Source organism: Myotis myotis, unplaced genomic scaffold, assembly GCF_014108235.1.
Source record: "Myotis myotis isolate mMyoMyo1 unplaced genomic scaffold, mMyoMyo1.p scaffold_m19_p_6, whole genome shotgun sequence".
NCBI lineage: Eukaryota > Metazoa > Chordata > Mammalia > Chiroptera > Vespertilionidae > Myotis > Myotis myotis.
In genome coordinates, this window is record NW_023416368.1 from 42,732,012 (window position 1) to 42,751,439 (window position 19,428).

Below are 19,428 nucleotides of genomic sequence, written 5' to 3' on the forward strand. Positions count from 1 at the left end.
GTACATGCCCTTGACCAGAATCGAACCCGGGACCCTTCAGTCCGCAGGCCGACGCTCTGTCCACTGAGCCAAACCGGTTAGGGCTGCACTTATTTCATAGCATAATGCCCTCAAGGTGTATCTGTGCTGTTGCGAATGATAGGATTTTCTTCTTGCTATCCCATTCACTACATTCAGCACATTTTTGTTATCCATTTATCTGTCAGTGGACTGTTTTCCATGTCTTGGCTGTTGTAAATTATGTGGCCCTGGTGAAAATGTCAGTGAGAATGAGGCTCAGTCAAGTAATTAGTGAAAGAGAGGTTAGTTTATCTATATGTTTAATTTAGTCTTACTTTCTGGAAGAAAGTTGTAGTAATGAAGAGTTGTATTTAATCAATAGATTCCAGATAGTCAGTCACCAATGAGTATTTTTGAATTTCTTCAGGATACCATCTGCAACTGGTAACATATGTTTTTGTAGCATTCATTTCTGAACTATTAGGCTTTCCTTTTTTTTTTTTTTTTTGGTACTTTTTAAAATGTGAGAATGAAATGAAGTTGGACTTAATAGAGATGAGTATAGATCAGCCGTGGGCAAACTACGGCCCGCGGGCCGGATCCGGCCCGTTTGAAATGAATAAAACTAAAAAAAAAAAAAAGACCGTACCCTTTTATGTAATGATGTTTACTTTGAATTTTTATTAGTTCACACAAACACTCCATCCATGCTTTTGTTCCGGCCCTCCGGTCCAGTTTAAGAACCCATTGTGGCCCTCTAGTCAAAAAGTTTGCCCATCCCTGGTATAGATACATGATAGGAAAGTTGTGTAAAGTTAGTGTATTGATTTCAGTGAGGAAGGGAGAGATAGAAACATCAGTGATGAGAGAGAATCATTTATTGGCTGCCTCCCGCACACCTCATACTGGGGATCCAGCCCACAACCCGGGCATTGAACCATGACCTCCTAGTTCATAGGTCAATGCTCAACCAGTTAGCCATGCTGGCTGGGCTAACTGTTGTTTTTAAATCTGCATTGCAACTGATCCCTGTCTTTCAGGGAGTTCTGAGAAAATGTTTTTCTAAGAGAAAGGTGAGAACAATTTTGGTCACCTTTTTTTCCCTCATACCGTGCCCTCATTATACTTTGAAGAAAAAAAAAAATGCTGTCTTTACATCCTTTTCCATATTTTCAGAACTTTTCATGTGTCTAGGGACACATTATGATTTAACTGCTTTGTAAAACCATATATCAGTGTTCTGAGCCTAGGTAAAAGTGTCTACAGGGGCCTTTTGGCAGAAAAAAATCTGTAAACTGTCAGAAGGTCATAGCTGAGGCAAGGTGAACTTTGGAGAGTGGCAGGAGATGCTATTGGAGAGGTAGGCATAGTCAACATGCAGGGTTCAAGCTTAGAATTATTTTGAGTTCCGTCGGAAGATGTTGAATCATTTTATTTTTTATTATTTTAAAAATATATTTTATTGATTTTTTTTTTTTTTTACAGAGAGGAAGGGAGAGGGATAGAGAGTTAAAAACATTGATGAGAGAGAAACATCAATCAGCTGCCTCCTGCACACCTCCTACTGGGGATGTGCCCACAACCAAGGTACATGCCCTTAACTAGAATCGAACCTGGGACCTTTCAGTCCGCAGGCTGATGCTCTATCCACTGAGCCAAACCGGTTAGGGCCGTTGAATCATTTTAATTCATGGAGGTTATAAGGCATGATAGGGGACATTTCATAATGCAGTAGTCAGCAGCGAACTTCTTTAATAATGGAAGTAGCAATCTACATGTATTACGCACTTTACTTGATTTTTGTTTTAACTATTATCTAGTCCTTAGCTGCAGGGTAAGCATTAGGCTCACTTGGTACAATGAACCAAGGCTAATTGCTCAAAGGTGGTGCCAATACTACAACCATGTGGTTATGAGAAAAAAATTTCCCCAGTTCTTAAAACTTTTTCATGCTTCTTAGACACATAGGTAGTCTTTTTGACTGTTATTTATAGAGAGGCCTGGTGCATGAAATTTGTGCATGGCAGGGGGAGGTGTCCCTCAGCCTGGCTTGTGCCCTCTCGCAGTACGAAAGCCATCAGTCAGACATTCTTAGCACTGCCTTGGAGGCAGGAGAGGGGGATGTCTGACAGCTTAGGCCCACTCCCCCCTCCCCCACTGGGTGGTGGGCTAAGCTGGCTGTCAGGCTCCTGCCATTGCTGCTGCACTTGCCAGCTATGAGCCCAGCTCAGATCTTCTGGCTGAGCGGTGCACCCCCTGTGGGAGCGCACTGACCACCAGGGGGCAGCTCCTGCATTGAGTGTCTTCCTCCTGGTGGAAGACAGTGTGCATCATAGTGACCAGTCGTTCCACTGTTCGATCGATTTGCATTTTATTATATGCAAAATATAACAAAAAGGTGGCAGACCTGTCATCCTCCTCTAAGATTTGTTTTCCTTGTTAATTGCTTCAATTAAAACTATCAGCCAACATTAAAATCTGGGTGTTTATAGTTAGAATGATTCATGTACTCAAGCCATGAATTGACTTTCTGAGAGCATACATTTTTTAAAAATGTTTTATGATTTCAGTGAGAGAGATAGCAACATCAGTGATGAGAGAGAATCATTGATCAGTTGCCTCCTGCACAGTCCCTACTAGGGATGAAGCCCACAACTGGGACATGCGCCCTTACTGGGAATCCAACAGTGACCCCCTGGTTCATAGATTGACCCTCAACCATGGAGCCACACCAGCCAGGCACACATTTTTATCTTTAAACAAAAGGCTTGGTTATGCTCAAGAATCTCTTGATAGAATTTAGTCTTTAAAGAGTTTTTAGATTATTTCCTATTCTTTACTCATGTCTCTGTTTTTGTAGGTTTTATAGGAAATCAGTATTGTAGTAGCACAATAATATTCCCTTTCCTTTAATTACCTTAATAGTGTTTCCATTGCTCATGAGTCTTTTTGTTTGGTCAAAATATATATATATTGGACAGAAGAGTAAACATTTTGAAACCTTGACTATGGAATCCACGAATAGGCCATCTTTTATTATTTTTTTTAAAGATAAAAAGAACCTTTTTTAAAGAATGGAAATGATTATTTGAAAATTTAAACAGCTAGATTATACAAGAACTTGCTTGAAAATTCTCGTCTTCAAAGAGTTGGATTCCATTATACAGGCTTTGTTCTTTTTTTAGACCTCTAACTTCAGACTGAAGTTGAGCAGAAATACAACTTACACTTTCCTTCAAAATCATTCTTGGGCCCCAGAGAAGGTGCTGGACCTTTGAGTGGACAAGCAAAGCAGGTTACTGTTAACAGTACCTTTTAACTCTGGAGGTTTTTCAGTAGTATACAGGACCCAGCTGCTCCATTTCCACCTCTTCCCATGAGTTCAACCCTGGGCATATCAATGGCGATCATTTAGATAGATGAATAGATCATCATCAGGACAACCTGTAATCACCCTGGGAGGCAGCTGAATCCCTCAGGACTGATGAGATGCTAGGGACAGAAAAAGGAGGCATTACATATACCCAATAACAGCCACGAATAGGCCATCTTGAGAATTACATTATCTTTTTGTCAACAAGAAAGTTAAATTCCTTATTTCTCTTAAAGAAGTAAGGAAAATGGCCCTAGCCGGTTTTGCTCAGTGGATAGAGTGTCGGCCTAGGAACGGAAGAGTCCCGGGTTTGATTCTGGTCAAGGGCACATGCCTGAGTTGCCGTCTTGATCCCCTGTGGGGTGTGCAGGAGGCAGCGGATTGATGATTCTCATCATTGAGGTTTCTATCTCTCTGCCTTCCTCTCTGAAATCAGTAAAAACACATGTTAAAAAAAAAATAAGGAAATGTGAGTAGTACCTTTAACAAGATTTGTCAAATGCTGTTAGATACCTGTTACACTTAATTTTGAAAAGCCTTTTTCATTAGTATTAATGCTGAATAAATCAATAATCAATATTTTATCCATATTTTAGTGATTTCAAACTAAAAGTTTTTTGAATCACTATCCAAGCTTTCAAATGTGTACATTATAATGTCCTATCAGGTATACCCCATTCTCAAATCTAAGAATCAAGTATTAGATAGGAGTAGTGTGTACATGTACTATTTTTGAACACTTTATCTATTAGTATTAAACAGAAAAGTGAGCATTTCACTTAAAAGCAAAAGAATTCCAGTGATACTTCATCACTGAATTTTCATTTGATTTTTAGAATTATTCACAGAAAATACTTTATTTAAAGAGCTGTGTGAGAAGAAAATTATTTTGGTATTATAGAGATAATCCCTTTAAGAACAAATTAAGTCTCATTTAATTAAAATATAGTCTTTTAATATTTTTTCTTTTTTAAATATATTTTTATTGATTTCAGAGAGGAAGGGAGAGAAACATCAATGAGAGAGAATAATTGATTGGCTGCCTCCTGCACATCCCCTGTAAGTTCTCTCTTTTTTGCTCAAATCTTTCACCACTCCCCCACTCTCGATTTTGCACCCACCCACGAGAGCTGTCTCTATTTTGCTTGTTAGTTTGGTTTGTTCATTAAATGTCACATAAGTGAAATCATATGGCACTTGTCTTTCTCTGACTGGCTTATTTCACTTACCTAGCACAATGTTCTTCAGGTCCATCATGCAAAGGGTAAAATTTCCTTTCTTTTTTACTGCAGAGTGTAAATGTACCACAGGTTTATTGTTTGTTTTTTAAACTATATTTTATTGATTTTTTACAGAGAGGAAGGGAGAGGGATAGAGAGTTAGAAACATCAACGAGAGAGAAACATTCATCAGCTGCCTCCTGCACACTCCCTACTGGGGATATGCCTGCAACCAAGGTACATGCCCTTGACCGGAATCGAACCTGGGACCCTTCAGTCTGCAGGCCGACGCTCTATCCACTGAGCCAAACTAGTCAGGGCCCACAGGTTTTTTTATCCACTCATCTACTGATGGACAATTGGGCTTCTTCCAAATCTTGGCTATCCTCCTATATAATAAAAGGCTAATATGCAAATTGACCTAACGGCTGAACGACTGGTTATTATGATGCGCGCTGACCACCAGCGAACTTCACAGGAGGAGTGCTGCTCAACCAGAAGCCCTGAGCTGGGCTCACGGCTGTTAAGTGCAGCAGCAGTAATGGGAGCCTCTAACGCCTCTGCAGCAGTGCTAAGGATATCCGACTGCCGACTTAGGCCTGTTCCCCTGGACTGTGAGAGGGCACAGGCCAGACTAAGGGACTCCCCCCCGCCCCCAAGTGCACGTATTTTGTGCACCGGGCCTCTAGTTGTAAATGATGCAATGAACATAGGGATACATATATTTCTTTGAATTAGTGTTTTTGGGTTCTTTGGATGTATTCCCAGAAGAGGAATCTCTAGGTCATAAGACAGTTCTAACTTAATTATTTGAAGTAACTGCTTTCCTCAGTGCTGCACCAATCTGCATTCCTTTCAATAATGCACTAGGGTTCCCTTTCTCCACATCCTTGCCAGCACTTGTTCATTGATTTATTGATGATAGCCATTTTGACAGGTGTGAGGAGATATCTCAAGAGACCTTTCAAAATTAGTTTTATTAAAAATTGTGTTGTCATTAAATTATTTTATTTTGTTTTCTTCTAGCTAATAAGCACAAGTGGGTACCACTCCACTTAGATGATGTAAGACCAGATAGTCAAGAAAGACCAGGATCCCGGAACTGCTCAAGATGTCAACCTGAAACAAATAAATCATCACATAATAATAGGAGAAATGATACACGAAGTAAGATACACTCTTAGGGAAAAAATGACTAAGACACTATGTCTTACTGCTTATTATTATTAGTTTCTTGCTTATTATTTTAATTACCATGAATAGTATAAACTATTTGAGAGTAAGTTGCAGGCATTGTTCCTCCTTTTTTTTTGTTTTTTAATACTTACCCAAGGATATTTTTTCCATTGAATTTTTAGGGAGAGAGGAGGGAGGGAGGTGGCGGGGGGGAGGGGGAGAGAGAGAGAGAGAGAGAGAGAAAGGAAGAAATATTGATGTGAGAGAGACACACCGATTGGTTGCCTCCTGCATATCAGGACATGGGACAGAACTGCAGCCTGGGTAAGTGCCCTTGTCTGGGAATTGAACCCGAGACCCTTCAGTTTGAGGGCCGCCACTCTAACCGCTGGGCCAAACTAGTCACGGCCAGGCATTGTTTCTCTTTAACCCTAAATACCCTCAGAATATATGTCGTAAAAACAGTAATAACAGTGTGACTGTCTACAGGTAGTTTTCCTCCTCTCTTTTCTAGGATCTAATCTAGATCACACATTGCTTTTAACTGTCTTTTATCTTTAATGTCCATTAGTTTGGCATAGTTCTTTTGCTTTTGTCTTTCATAACATTGATTTTTTTTTTTTTTTCCTGAAGACTGCAGGACAGATATACCTCACTTTGGATTTTCTGGTGTTACTTTATGATCAGATTGGCTTATGAATTTTTGTCAGGAATACTGCAAAAGTTAATGGTTTTCTTCTTCAAGCATCACAAGGAGCTGCACATGATCTTAGTTTATCATCTTACTGGTGATTCTTTGAGCACTCAATTTGATGTACTCAAGGGTGTAATAATTTTTATTGATTTCAGAAAGGAAAAGAGAGGGAGAGAGAGATAGAAATATCAGTGATGAGAGAGAGTCATTGGTTGACTGCCTCCTGCATGCCCCCTACCAGAGCTGGGGCCCGCAACCCGGGTATATGCCCTGATTGGGAATTGAACAGTGACCTCCTCGTTCTTAGGTTGATGCTCAACCACTGAGCCACGCCGGCTCGGCAGGCTTTTTTAATTTATAGATATTCTTTTCTCCTTTGTAATTAGTTTTATTTGTGGGGCAAGACTTTGAGATGTGGAAATCTAAGACTTTTCACATGCACTTTAGTTTTTTTTTTTTTTTTTTTTTTTTTTTTTTTAAATTAAATCTTTATTGTTCAGATTATTACATTTGTTCCTCTTTTTCCCCCCATAACTCCCCTCCTCCCAGTTCCCGCCCCACCCTCCGCCCTCACTCCCCACCCACTGTCCTCATCCATAGGTGCACGATTTTTGTCCAGTCTCTTCCTGCATCTCCCACACCCCTTTCCCCCCCAGGAATAGTCAGTCCACTCACTTTCTATGTCCCTGATTCTATTATAATCACCAGTTCATTCTGTTCATCAGATTATTTATTCACTTGATTCTTAGATTCACTTGTTGATAGATGCATATGTGTTGTTCATAATTTGTATCTTTATCTTTTACTTCCTCTTCCTCTTCTTAAAGGATACCTTTCAGCATTTCATATAATCCTGGTTTGGTGGTGATGAACTCCTTTAGCTTTTCCTTATCTGTGAAGCTCTTTATCTGACCTTCAATTCTGAATGATAGCTTTGCTGGATAAAGTAATCTTGGTTGTAGGTTCTTGGTATTCATCACTTTGAATATTTCTTGCCACTCCCTTCTGGCCTGCAAAGTTTCTGTTGAGAAATCAGCTGACAGTCGTATGGGTATTCCCTTGTAGGTAACTGAGTTTCTTTCTCTTGCTGTTTTTAAGATTCTCTCTTTATCTTTTGCTCTTGGCATTTTAATTATGATGTGCCCTGGTGTGGTCCTCCTTGGATTCCCCTTGTTTGGGGTTCTCCTCGCCTCCTGGACCTGCAAGTCCATTTCCTTCACCATGTGGGGGAAGTTTTCCGTCATTATTTCTTCAAATAGGTTTTCAATATCCTGCTCTCTCTCATCTTCTGGCACCCCCATAATTCTGATGTTGGTACGCTTGAAGCTGTCCCAGAGGCTCCTTACACTATGCTCGCATTTTTGGATTCTTTTTTCATTTTGCTTTTCCGGTTGGGTGTTTTTTGCTTCCTCGCATTTCAAATCATTGACTTGATTCTTGCGCTCCTCTGGTCTGCTGTCGGGAGTCTGTATAATATTCGTTATTTCAGTCCGTGTATGCTTAATTTCTAGTTGGTTCCCCAATATAAGATCGAGGGTCTTATTAGTCCTCTTGTAGATCTCATTAAGTTTATCGGCGGCTTCTAAACAGTTCTTGAGAGACCTTAAAAGTGTGGTTCTGAACTCTATATCTTCCATTGACAATTTTGTCCTGTTTCTTTGTCTCCGCATTTTGTTATCTGCACTTTAGTTTTCATTGATGAGTCTTACCTGATTCAGTTATTACCACAACATTTGCAAATGTTGGTTTTTTTTCTTGCTGCATTATTCCTTTTATATTTATTAGTTGACATTCCACCATAAACAACTTCCCATTATTATCAGAATGAACTTATGGACTCTTTAAAAAATTTTTCCAGTGAGTTATGATCCATGGCCATGATTATTTAATTTGATACTCAAATTGTCTCACATTTGACTATTGGGAGCCTTTTCTCGGTGGTTTCTGGATCCTTTTTTAAAAAAATCAACTTTACTGAGCCTATAAGTCATATATATTAAAATGCACTAAAATTGTTGTTAACTATCCCAACCACTAATGTACTTACTTTCTGTCAGGCTAGATTTGCCCTTTCTAAAATTTCATATATATTGAATTATATAATATATATTCTGTATTCTTGTGTGTCCTTTTGCTCAACACGATGCTTTACAGATTCATCGGTAATGTTTCAGACGTCAATAGTTCTACATCTTTATTGCAGAATAGTTTTGTGTTGACTGGATATACCCCTTTATCAATTCAAATATTTGTGGATATTTGACTTATTTCCAGTTTTTGCATATTATAAGTAATACTACACTCTGGCCAGTTTGACTTAGTGGATACAGCGTTAGCCGTTGGGCTAAAGGCTCCTGGCATTGATTCTGGTCAAGAGCATACACCTCGCTTGCAGGCTCAATCCCTGGCCCTGGTCGTGGTGGGTTTGGAAGGCAACCAATTGTTACGTGTCTCTTACATCGATCTTTCTTTCTGTCTCTCCCCGCTCCATTCCACTCTCTAAAAAACCAATGGAAAAATATCCTTGGGTAAGGATTAACAACAAAAAAAGTAATATGAACATCTATGTACAAGTCTTTGTGTGGGTATATGTGTCAGTTTCTAGGTAAACACCTAGGAGGGGCTTGTTAGGTGGTATGGTAAGTACATATTTAACTTTATGAGAAATTTCCAGATTGTTTTCTAAATTGGTTGTACCATTTTACATTCTCACCTGAAGGGTTTTTTTTTCCCCATGACTATTTGTTAAGCCATAAGTCTTAGGGAATTTCCCTTACTTTTTATTGCTTTGGTCATGATATTCTTTAACATGCTCTATTATCTTTTCTACATATTACTGGTGATAAGAGCAGGAGGGTTTTTCCTGTTTTTGTTAGTTTTATATTTGTTTTCTAATACATTTTTATTATTTCAGAGAGGAAGGGGGGGGGAGAGAGAGATATTAATTAATGATGAGAGAGAATCATTGATTGGCTGCCTCCCACATGCCCAACACTGGGAAACAAGCCCACAACCCCTGGCATATGCCTTGACCAGAATGGAACCGTGACCTCCTGGTTCCTAGGTCGAAGCTCAACCACTGAGCAATGCCAGCCAGGCACCAACTTTTCTCTTTTCTTTTCTTTTCTTTTCTTTTCTTTTCTTTTCTTTTCTTTTCTTTTCTTTTCTTTTCTTTTCTCTTCTCTTCTCTTCTCTTCTCTTCTCTTCTCTTCTCTTCTCTTCTCTTTTTCTGTCTTTCTCTTTCTTTCTTTTCTTTTTCTTTCTTTTGTCAAAATTAATTCCCTTATATCTAAAATCTAGTTAACAGCAATTTAAAAATCTAGTCAGTAGTTATATTTACTAAATTTTCCACAAAATATGACTTTAAATTTATAAGAGCTATCTATAGAAAAATTTTCCTTTTGTTATCAGTTTCTCAGATATATCAATGTTTTGTTATAAAAGTATGTTCATAATTAAATTTTTAAATAAAATTTTGGGTATATAAGAAAATACAGGATTGTGCAAAAGTAGGTTTACAGTCATGAATATGCAAAAAGTTTGTTCTTAAATATTTCTTCTTATTAGCAAGTATACCTACTTTTGCCCACCTCTATGTATAAGGTTATAAAGACTAATATTAAAATGCATGTTAGTATTACCTTCTTTGTGTGCCCTCTGCAGTTTTCATCTGCTTGCCTCCCTTCTGAGAAAAAAAAGCCTCAAGCTTTATTTTTTTAATGTTTTTTGAAATTGACATCCAGTATGACTCCACTTACATATTATTTGGCACTAATCTTTTTTACTTAGTGTAATTTTTAAGGTTCATAGTCTTTGACACTAATTTTTTTAACTTCAGAGAGAGAGATGGAAACATTGACTATGACAATGAAACATCGATTGGTTACCTCCCACACATGCCCTGGGGTACCAGGAATTGGGACTACACTGCAACCAACTGAGCCACACAGGCCAGGGCTTTACTTAGTTTTCTTACATTTATACATATTGGTTGTATTGCTGTGATTCATTCTTTTTTTTTTCCCCATCTGCTAAAGGGTATTTCACTATTTGATAAAATCTGTTTTTTGATTTTAAAAACAAAACCCTAACCCAGTGGTTCTCAACCTTCTGGCCCTTTAAATACAGTTCTTCATGTTGTGACCCAACCATAAAATTATTTTCGTTGCTACTTCATAACTGTAATGTTGCTACTGTTATGAATCGTAATGTAAATATCTGATATGCAGGATGGTCTTAGGTGACCCCTGCGAAAGGGTCATTCGACTGCCAAAGGGGTCGCAACTCACAGGTTGAGAACCGCTGCCCTAACCGGTTTGGCTCAGTGGATAGAGCGTTGGCTTGCGGACTCAAGGGTCCCAGGTTCGATTCCAGTAAAGAGCATGTACATTGGTTGCAGGCACATTCCCAGTGGGGAGTGTGCAGGAGGCAGCTGATCGATGTTTCTCTATCCCTATCCCTTCCTCTCTGTAAAAAATCAATAAAATATATTTAAAAAAATCTGTTTTGTTAGTGGACGTTTTGAATTGTTAGCAACTTTTTGATATTGAAATGCTGTCATGAACATTTTTATGCATGTTTTCCAGTAAGTGTATATAGGAGGTTCTCTAGAGTAATTTCTTTAGACTGCAACCCATAAGATGCACTATAAAATTGGTGTATTGGGTCATGATCAAATATGTAAAAAAAAATTGATAGACTGGGAGACTTCACATAGTAAATTTATTATGACAATTGTGTTTAAATTACAAAAATGTTTTGCTTGTATACTACAGTATAACATAAAATAGGCTTACTTTGGCTCTTGCTAGGTTGCTCAGTTGCTTGGAGCATCATTCCATACACCAAAAAGGTTGCCGGTTTGATTCCCAGATATGCTACTGTTATAAATTGCAGGTTCATTCCCCCAGTCAGGGCACACGTGGGAGGTAACCAACGGATGTTTCTTTTTCTCTATCTCCTCCCCCCTTTCTCTCTATATATTCTCTCTCTTTCAAATGAAGTCCTTAGGTGAGGATGGAAAAAAAAAAAAAGGCTTACTGTGGTTTAGGCAGAAATATTTGGAGAATACTGTTATTGGGAAGAATTTGCAGAGTCTAGGTCAGTGATTCTCAATGGGAGTGATTTTTTTTTCCTCCCAAGGGGACATTTGATATTGACTGATAACAGTGGTTTTCATAGCCGGAGGTGGGGAGTGTTGGGAGATGAGTGTGTGCTACTGGCATGTAGGTGGAGGCCATGGATGATGGTAAACATCATACCGTACTGCAGGACAGCCGACATTATAGAGTTATCTGGCTCAAATATCTATATTGTCAAGGTTGAAAACCCTGATCTATAGCATATCTATCTATCTATCTGTCTATACACACACACTAATAAAAGGGTAATATACTAATTAGACCAGATAGACTGATGTCCTTCCAGTCAAAAGCCGCAGCAGCTGCGAGGGCTGAGGGCCGGCAGTACAGGAGAGGTGGCAGCACAGGCAGTTCCAGCACTTACGGCCCCTTTCGCAGAGGCAGCACGGGAGAGGCAGTGGCGCTGGGTCAGTCCTGGTGCCATGCTTTCACAGAGGCTGGATGGGGTGCGACCTACTGTGCCTCAACCTCCCACAGCCTCTCCCCCAGCTGGCCTGGCCCCAGATCGCCCCCCACCCACCAGTGGACAAGGGGTGGGGCCAGCCTGGTTGCCTCCCACAGAGGGGAGCGGGTCTAAGCCATCAGTAGGACATCACCCAAGGGCTCCCGGACTGTGAGAGGGGCCAGGCTGGGCTGAGGAACCCCTCCACCCGAAGTGCATGAATTTTCATGCACCAGGCTTCTCGTGTGTGTGTGTGTGTGTGTGTGTGTGTAATTAATTATTCCAATATTTTAAAGAGGATGTGTCTATTTTTTCTCTCACTAGCAGTATACAGATACTCTGTCTTTACCATCTTGGTTCACAATTGATATTGGCAGGACCTTGAAATGTTTGTCTGAGTGGAGCAGATGAAATGCTCTTTCATTGTCTTCATTTGCATCTCACAGCCAATGAGGCTAAGAACCATTTTCTATATTTATTATTTGCATTTCTTAGTTTGCCCTACCTGTCTTCTAGCTATTTCCCTATGAGTTCCAGTGTGTGCACGTTTGTGTATAAGACCTTTGTATGACTTCTGTATATTCTGATTATAATTTGTGTACTGTATTGCAGATATCTACTCCCAGTATGTTTTGTGGTTTTATTTATTTTTTCTTTAAAAGAAACGCCTTTTGGGGAGTGGGAGTGGCCGGGGAGAGGTCAGTGGGGGAGAAAGAAGACCTATGTAATACTTTAAACAATAAAGGATTTAAATTTTAAAAAATGAATAAGAGAAACATCTTTTACTTAAATAGAAACACCCTTTCCTTAAACATTTTGTGAAAATAAGTATTTTTTTAGTATGTTATTTTTACTTACTAGAATTTCTTTTTAAAAAAATACATTTTATTGATTTTTTGCAGAGAGGAAGGGAGAGGGATAGAGAGTTAGAAACATCGATGAGAGAGAAACATCAATCAGCTGCCTCCTGCACACTCCCTTCTGGGGGTGTGCCCGCAACCAAGGCACATGCCCTCGAACAGAATTGAACCTGGGACCCTTGAGTCCGCAGGCTGACGCTCTATCCACTGAGCCAAACCGGCTAGGGCTAGAATTTCTTTTTTATATGTCAGTACTTTTGTGGGCTCCCTTTATGCCAAAGACATTTTTAAAAAGATATATATTTTATTGATTTTTTACAGAGAGGAAGGGAGAGGGAAAGAGTTAGAAACATCAATGAGAGAGAAACATCGATCAGCTGCCTCCTGCACACCCCCTATTGGGGATGGGCCTGCAAACAAGGTACATGCCCTTGACTGGAATCGAACCCGGGACCCTTTCTATTACTGAGCCAAACCAGTTAGGGCTGCCAGAGACATTTTGACAAATTTCTGTGGGATCTCTTAAGTTTGTATCTATCTGAAGATTGATTGCCTGGTTACTAAATAACTAGATACAAAGTGAAGAGAAGTGGTTACCAGGTTTTCATAAAGATAATCGTGTTATTCATCGCTGCAAATTGGAATATATAAAACTATTTTTATTTCAAAAAGGTTGGAGACGTGATAGAGAAAAGAGAGATGATCAAGATGAAGTTTCCAGTGTGAGAAGTGAAGGTGGTAATATCCGAGGTTCCTCAAGAGGCCGAGGAAGAGGCCGAGGACGGGGAAGAGGCCGAGGCAGAGGAAATTCTCGATGTATGGCATGAATTTTTTTTGTGTGTGTGTGTGGTTTGTTTTTTTAAAATATATTTTTATTGATTTCAGAGAGGAAGGGAGAGGGAGAGAGATAGAAACATCAATGATGAGAGAGAATCGTTGATTGGCTGCCTCCTGCATGCCCTTTACTGGGGATCGAGCCCAAAACCCAGGCATGTGCCCCTGACTGGAATCGAACCTGGGACCTTTCATTCTGCAGGCTGATACTCTATCCACTGAGCGACACTGGCTAGGTCTTTTTTTAGTTTTATTAGATAAATTGAAAAATGTGTGTAAGCCTTCAGCCTTAGTTTTCCCCCTATCTCATATGTAACTAATTTACTTGTCTGATAATATAAATGATTTTATTTTTTATCCTTTGAAGTACTGTACTTTGAATTTTTCTTTATAGTAACTTTTTCTGTTTTTTAAAAAAGTTTGTGACCACCTTTTTTTTTCTTCTCATCAAGTGAACTTTGATTATTCATATGCTTATCGAGAACATGGCGAAAGGACTGATCAACCATTTCAAACAGAACTTAATACCAGTATGATGTATTACTATGATGATGGTACTGGTGTACAGGTATATCCTGTGGAAGAAGCATTGCTCAAAGAGTATATTAAGCGCCAAATGTAAGTTGATAAGCTGTAAGTAGATGTAATGATAAAGTTTGTTGCAATATCAAAAGTTAACATCATTGATAGCATTTTGTATTGTGATTTTTAAAAAATGTTATTATTGATTTTAGGAAAAGCGGGGGGTGGGTTGGGGGCAGGAGGGAGAGAAAAACATGTATGTGAAAAACATCCATTGGCTGCCTCTTTTACACCCTGTACTAGGGATCAAACAGGCAACCGGGCATGTGTCCTGACTGGCAATTAAACTGGCAGCCCTTTGGTACATGGGATGATACCCAACCTACTGAGCTATATATCAGTCAGGGCTGTATTCTCTTTTCTTTTTTAGGATATGTTGGTAAAATAAGTATTTTTAAAAATTTATTTTTGATTCATGTTATTTATGATACTGCTTTGTCTACTGTTTAGGTATTTGCTTAAAGAACATTACTTATAATGTCATGGCATAATTATGAGCAATTAAATCTAATAGAAAACTATATTCTAAATGAGCAAGAAGTTTGGATTATTTACAGATTTTGCAAATGAATATGGATGACAAGAATAGTGATTTTATCTTTTAAATTTTATTTTTCAGTTACATTTTACATTCATTGTTACTTTGTTATTTCAGGTATACAGCACCGTGGTTAGACAACTATATACTTTACAAAAACATTGTCTTGAAACTTCCTTAGCAATTGACTTCAGAGTTTTAAGTTTCTGTTTTAACTTTTAAGTTTTCATTCTTTGACACATTAAATGAGGACTACCTTATTTTTAGTTGAGATTTCTTACTCTATCTAGTTCTCATAATAGTTGCTTTATGAATACTGAAATTGGTTAAGAGAACATTAGTTTGTTCTGTTATCTTTTTTTTTTAATGTTTTTTTTAAATATATATTTTATTGATTTTTTTACAGAAAGGAAGGGAGAGAGATAGAGAGTTAGAAAACATAGATGAGAGAGAAACATCGATCAGCTGCCTTCTGCACATCCCCCACTGGGGATGTGCCTGCAACCCAGGTACATGCTCTTGACCGGAATCGAACCCGGGACCTTTCAGTTCACAGGCTGATGCTCTATCCACTGAGCCAAACCGGTTTCGGCAGTTCTGTTATCTTTAAGAAAAAAAAATAGCTCTTCATATTAGTGTAGTATAGGATGTTTGCATATTTACATAGTGTTAATATAGTGGTGGAAAAAAAAATGTTTCCAACTGATTTGCTTCACCAATTTGCTGAAATTTTAATTTTTGTAACCTTACAAGGTGAATGCAAAAAGCTATTTTTGAAAGGGTACAAGCATGTTAAAAACATCTATTTATATTTAAGAAAGAAAATGGACCCTACTCTGTCACTAGAAAATAATTTCTTTTTTAAAAAAATATATTTTATTGATTTTTTACAGAGAGGAAGGGAGAGGAATAGAGAGTTAGAAACATCGATGCGAGAGAAACATCGATCAGCTGCCTCCTGCACACCTCCCACGGGGATGTGCCCGCAACCAAGGTACATGCCCTTGACTGGAATTGAACCTGGGACCTTTCAGTCCGCAGGCCAACGCTCTGTCCACTGAGCCAAACCAGTCACGGCTAGAAAATAATTTCTTCATCAGCAGCATCATCTAGATGTTGATTTGATTGGCTTACAATACGAAGCAGCTTGTTTATTTTGGTCTTGCTTCTTTATTTACAGTTAATGCAAACACTTTTTATGGACAGACAGTGTTTGGCATGTGGCTGCCAACTTCAAACTACTATTCTTATATAACTTCTGAGTAAATAAAATGCCTTAAATGATTTAGAATTTAAGAACATATATTTGTGCTCATCACATTCCAGGCCAGGGGTGGGCAAACTTTTTGACTCAAGGGCCACAATGGGTTCTTAAACTGTACCGGAGGGCCGGAACAAAAGCATGGATGGAGTGTTTGTGTGAACTAATATAAATTCAAAGTAAACATCATTACATAAAAGGGTACAGTCTTTTTTTTTTTTAAGTTTTATTCATTTCAAATATCCGGCCCGCGGGCCGTAGTTTGCCCACAGCTGTTCCAGGCACTGTGAAAGGGCCTTTGAAGTATAACAAAAATCAGAATGTTAAATTTTTTTAAGACTTAGATTATTTTTCACTGTTGAAGAATAAAGTATTTACTAATGTTGCTGAAATGTCAGTAGTATTTCCCTGATGCAAGGGAGCTTTGTATTGTGATAATTGGATAAATATGAGTATAAAGAAACAACTTGGATATTTTCATTTCTAAAATAAGATATTTTTTTCTCCAGTGAAAAGTAGGTCAAAGTCAGTTTTCATTTATAGGTGATTTTTTTTCTTCACAGGTAGAATTTGACTTAAATACTTCAAGTGTATCTTTAGTCACCCAACCTTACACCCAAATGTATGAGCTCCCAACTTTACAAACTTTGTATTTGGGAACAGTATAGAATTAAGCTGCTGACCATATCATTATTGATGTCATGTATTTCTTTTGAATTCTACATTTCCCCCCATTTATTCTCTTGATCTGTCTCTTTAGAATTCTTATTTTTCTATACGGAAGGTATAATTTAAACATGTGTTTCTCAAGTGCCTTGTTAAATATATTCTTCATATTTGTATCCTGGAACTTGTAGTTATTGATTATACAGTTTGTTCACTCATATTTCTCTCTATAGTTTCCTAGGAAAGATTAAAGTGTTTAAGCTTTTTTTGTCCCTCCACCCCCCCACGTACCTCCTGATGTCATAAGAATTCTTTGTTTAGTTATTTGCTGTTAAATCTTAATGTCAGTTATAGTATTTATCTCCCCATCAAAGAAAGGGGGAGATCTTGCATTATTTAAATATATAATTGTGTGTGTGCCTGAGCCCATGTATTTACTAAGTTTTTCACTAAACAGTGTACTTGATTACTAGGGTTCAGAAGTATTGAAACAATGTTAATACCCTGTCAGTTTAGAAAACAGAACAAACTGTAATGTGCTCTGTAAACTTGACAAAGAATACTTCCCATATACCATTATTCTCAGTGATGGGGAAAAGTTGGAAGGTAGTATGTTGACATGTGTTTAGCTTTTGTTATTTGGTGTTTAAACAAAGCAAACAAAAATATCTTTGTAATGAAAATTTTCACCTAAGTGACTCATTTTAAAAATCAGTTATTGAACTTTTAAAGTAAATTGTGGTTAATTCTTTATACTTAAGGTGATCTAAGTGTAAAAATTAGTTTTATTTTACTATTAGTTTTAGAATTACTGTTAGTTTTTTGGAAGATAACTCGTATTCTAAAATTTTTTCTACTCATTATTAACTTGGTAGGATTTTGGTGTTTTGTTTTTTTCAATTACATGCAATATTAGTTTCAGGTGTACATTATAGTGGTTAAACAGTCGTATACTTTACCTAGTGTTCCCCTGATATGGCCCATACCCAACTGGCACCATTTTCAATCTTATATTATAAAAGCCTTATATGCTAAGTGTCTGGTAGTCTGTTCAACCAATCAAAGCGTAATATGCTAATGCTATGCTGTACTTTTATATCCCCATCACTTCCAGTTTTATAACTACCAATCTGTACTAACAACTCAGTCCTTTCACCTCTTTTGCCAACTCCCCAAGCTGCCTTCTCCCCTGGCAACCACCAGCCTATTCTCTGTATCTATGAGTCTGTTTCTGTTTTGCTTGTTCATTTATGTTGTTCTTTAGATTCCACATATAAGTACTATCATTTCTTATATTTACTCTGTGTTGTATTCAATCTGTATAATGCTGTTAATAAGTTACAATAGGTTTTTAGAAGCTGATACTGTAAGCAATAGATATTTTTATTTGCTATTGAAAAAATGGATGAAATTGATATTTATTTTATTGTTTCTCTTTTTAGTGAATATTACTTCAGTATAGAAAATTTGGAACGGGACTTCTTTCTTAGGAGAAAGATGGATGAGCAAGGTTTCTTGCCTATTTCCCTGATTGCTGGTTTCCACCGTGTTCAGGCTCTCACTACAAACCTTAATCTCATTTTAGAGGTAATTATACATTTGCAAAACAGATAAAACAGCCTGCATTTTTGTTTATGTTGCAAACCTAAAACTGCTCTAAAAAATAAATTCTATTATAATTTTTATGAGGGAAAAAAAACCCCCAAAACAATCTGTAGTAGTCTAAGGCTTTGGATGAATCTCATGACTTTTTTTCCTTTTTATCAAGCTCAAATAAATTTCTAACCTTGGAAACCACTTAAAGAATTACTAGTGATGTTTCCTCCTGTATTTAAACTGATCCTTCAAACTTGAACATTATTGGCTTTTTTTGGCCCTAGTCTTCTTCCAGTTGTAGTGTGTATTTCCATTTATTAAATTTTTGTGTGGACATGTTTTCCTTTCTAGTGGGTAAATATTGATGATTGTGACTGCTTGATTTTGTTCTTGTTCCACTTTCTGTTCTCTTTATTTTCTTACTGAATTAATTTTTTTCCCCAATAGGGAATAAATTCCGTATGATTCAAGATTCAAAGCACAAACTTTCCTTCTCCTCACCTTTCACCAGTAGTAAACTAGTTAAACTAAATTCCTTGGTGACAGTCATGTTACTTCTTTTTTGTGTATTCCTCCTAAGATAGTTCATACTAGACTACATACACTGTTATATTGCCCTTTTTCAAACACAGCATGTTTTGTAAAAGCATTCATCTCCCCAGGTTTTTTCTTTAATTTTTTCCCTTTTCAACAGGCATAATTTATACGGTGTATATTAGAAATCATAAGATTACAAATTACTTTCTCTGTGTATAAACCTGTGTAATTTCCACCTAGGTTAAGAAATGGAACATTTTCAGCATTCTAGGAACTCCCTTGTGCCCCATCCTAGTCAGTACCACTGCTCTACTCAAAGGAAATTGCTTTTCAGAGCCCTCCCTCACCTGTCTTTTAAACTTCACATAATCAGTTCTATGTATTATTTTATATCTGATATTTGCTCATCATTATTTCTGTTAGTTTATCCATTGTTAGTGTGTAGCAGTTGTGTTTCTATTTTTGTGTAACTCAAATATTTTCATGCTTTTGTTGATAGACATTTGAG

General features: G+C 37.7%; 1 protein-coding gene across 15 annotated transcripts in view; it reads left to right on the forward strand.

Annotated features, from left to right (window-relative positions):
* LARP1B (La ribonucleoprotein 1B) overlaps positions 1-19,428 on the forward strand; it is a 94,309-nt gene that overhangs the window by 11,080 nt on the left and 63,801 nt on the right. For 13 of the 15 annotated variants that reach the window (XR_004968225.1, XR_004968226.1, XR_004968227.1 and 10 more), the window contains 4 exons: positions 5,620-5,760; positions 13,579-13,722; positions 14,193-14,358; positions 18,230-18,374. Coding sequence is in view for 12 of the 15 variants with exons in the window: in XM_036313240.1 (XP_036169133.1) it covers positions 5,620-5,760; positions 13,579-13,722; positions 14,193-14,358; positions 18,230-18,374 (596 nt within the window). In the remaining 3 variants the exon portion in view is untranslated. The remainder of the gene's footprint in view (positions 1-5,619; positions 5,761-13,578; positions 13,723-14,192; positions 14,359-18,229; positions 18,375-19,428) is intronic. The other 2 variants (XM_036313242.1, XM_036313241.1) reach the window with 2 other exon arrangements.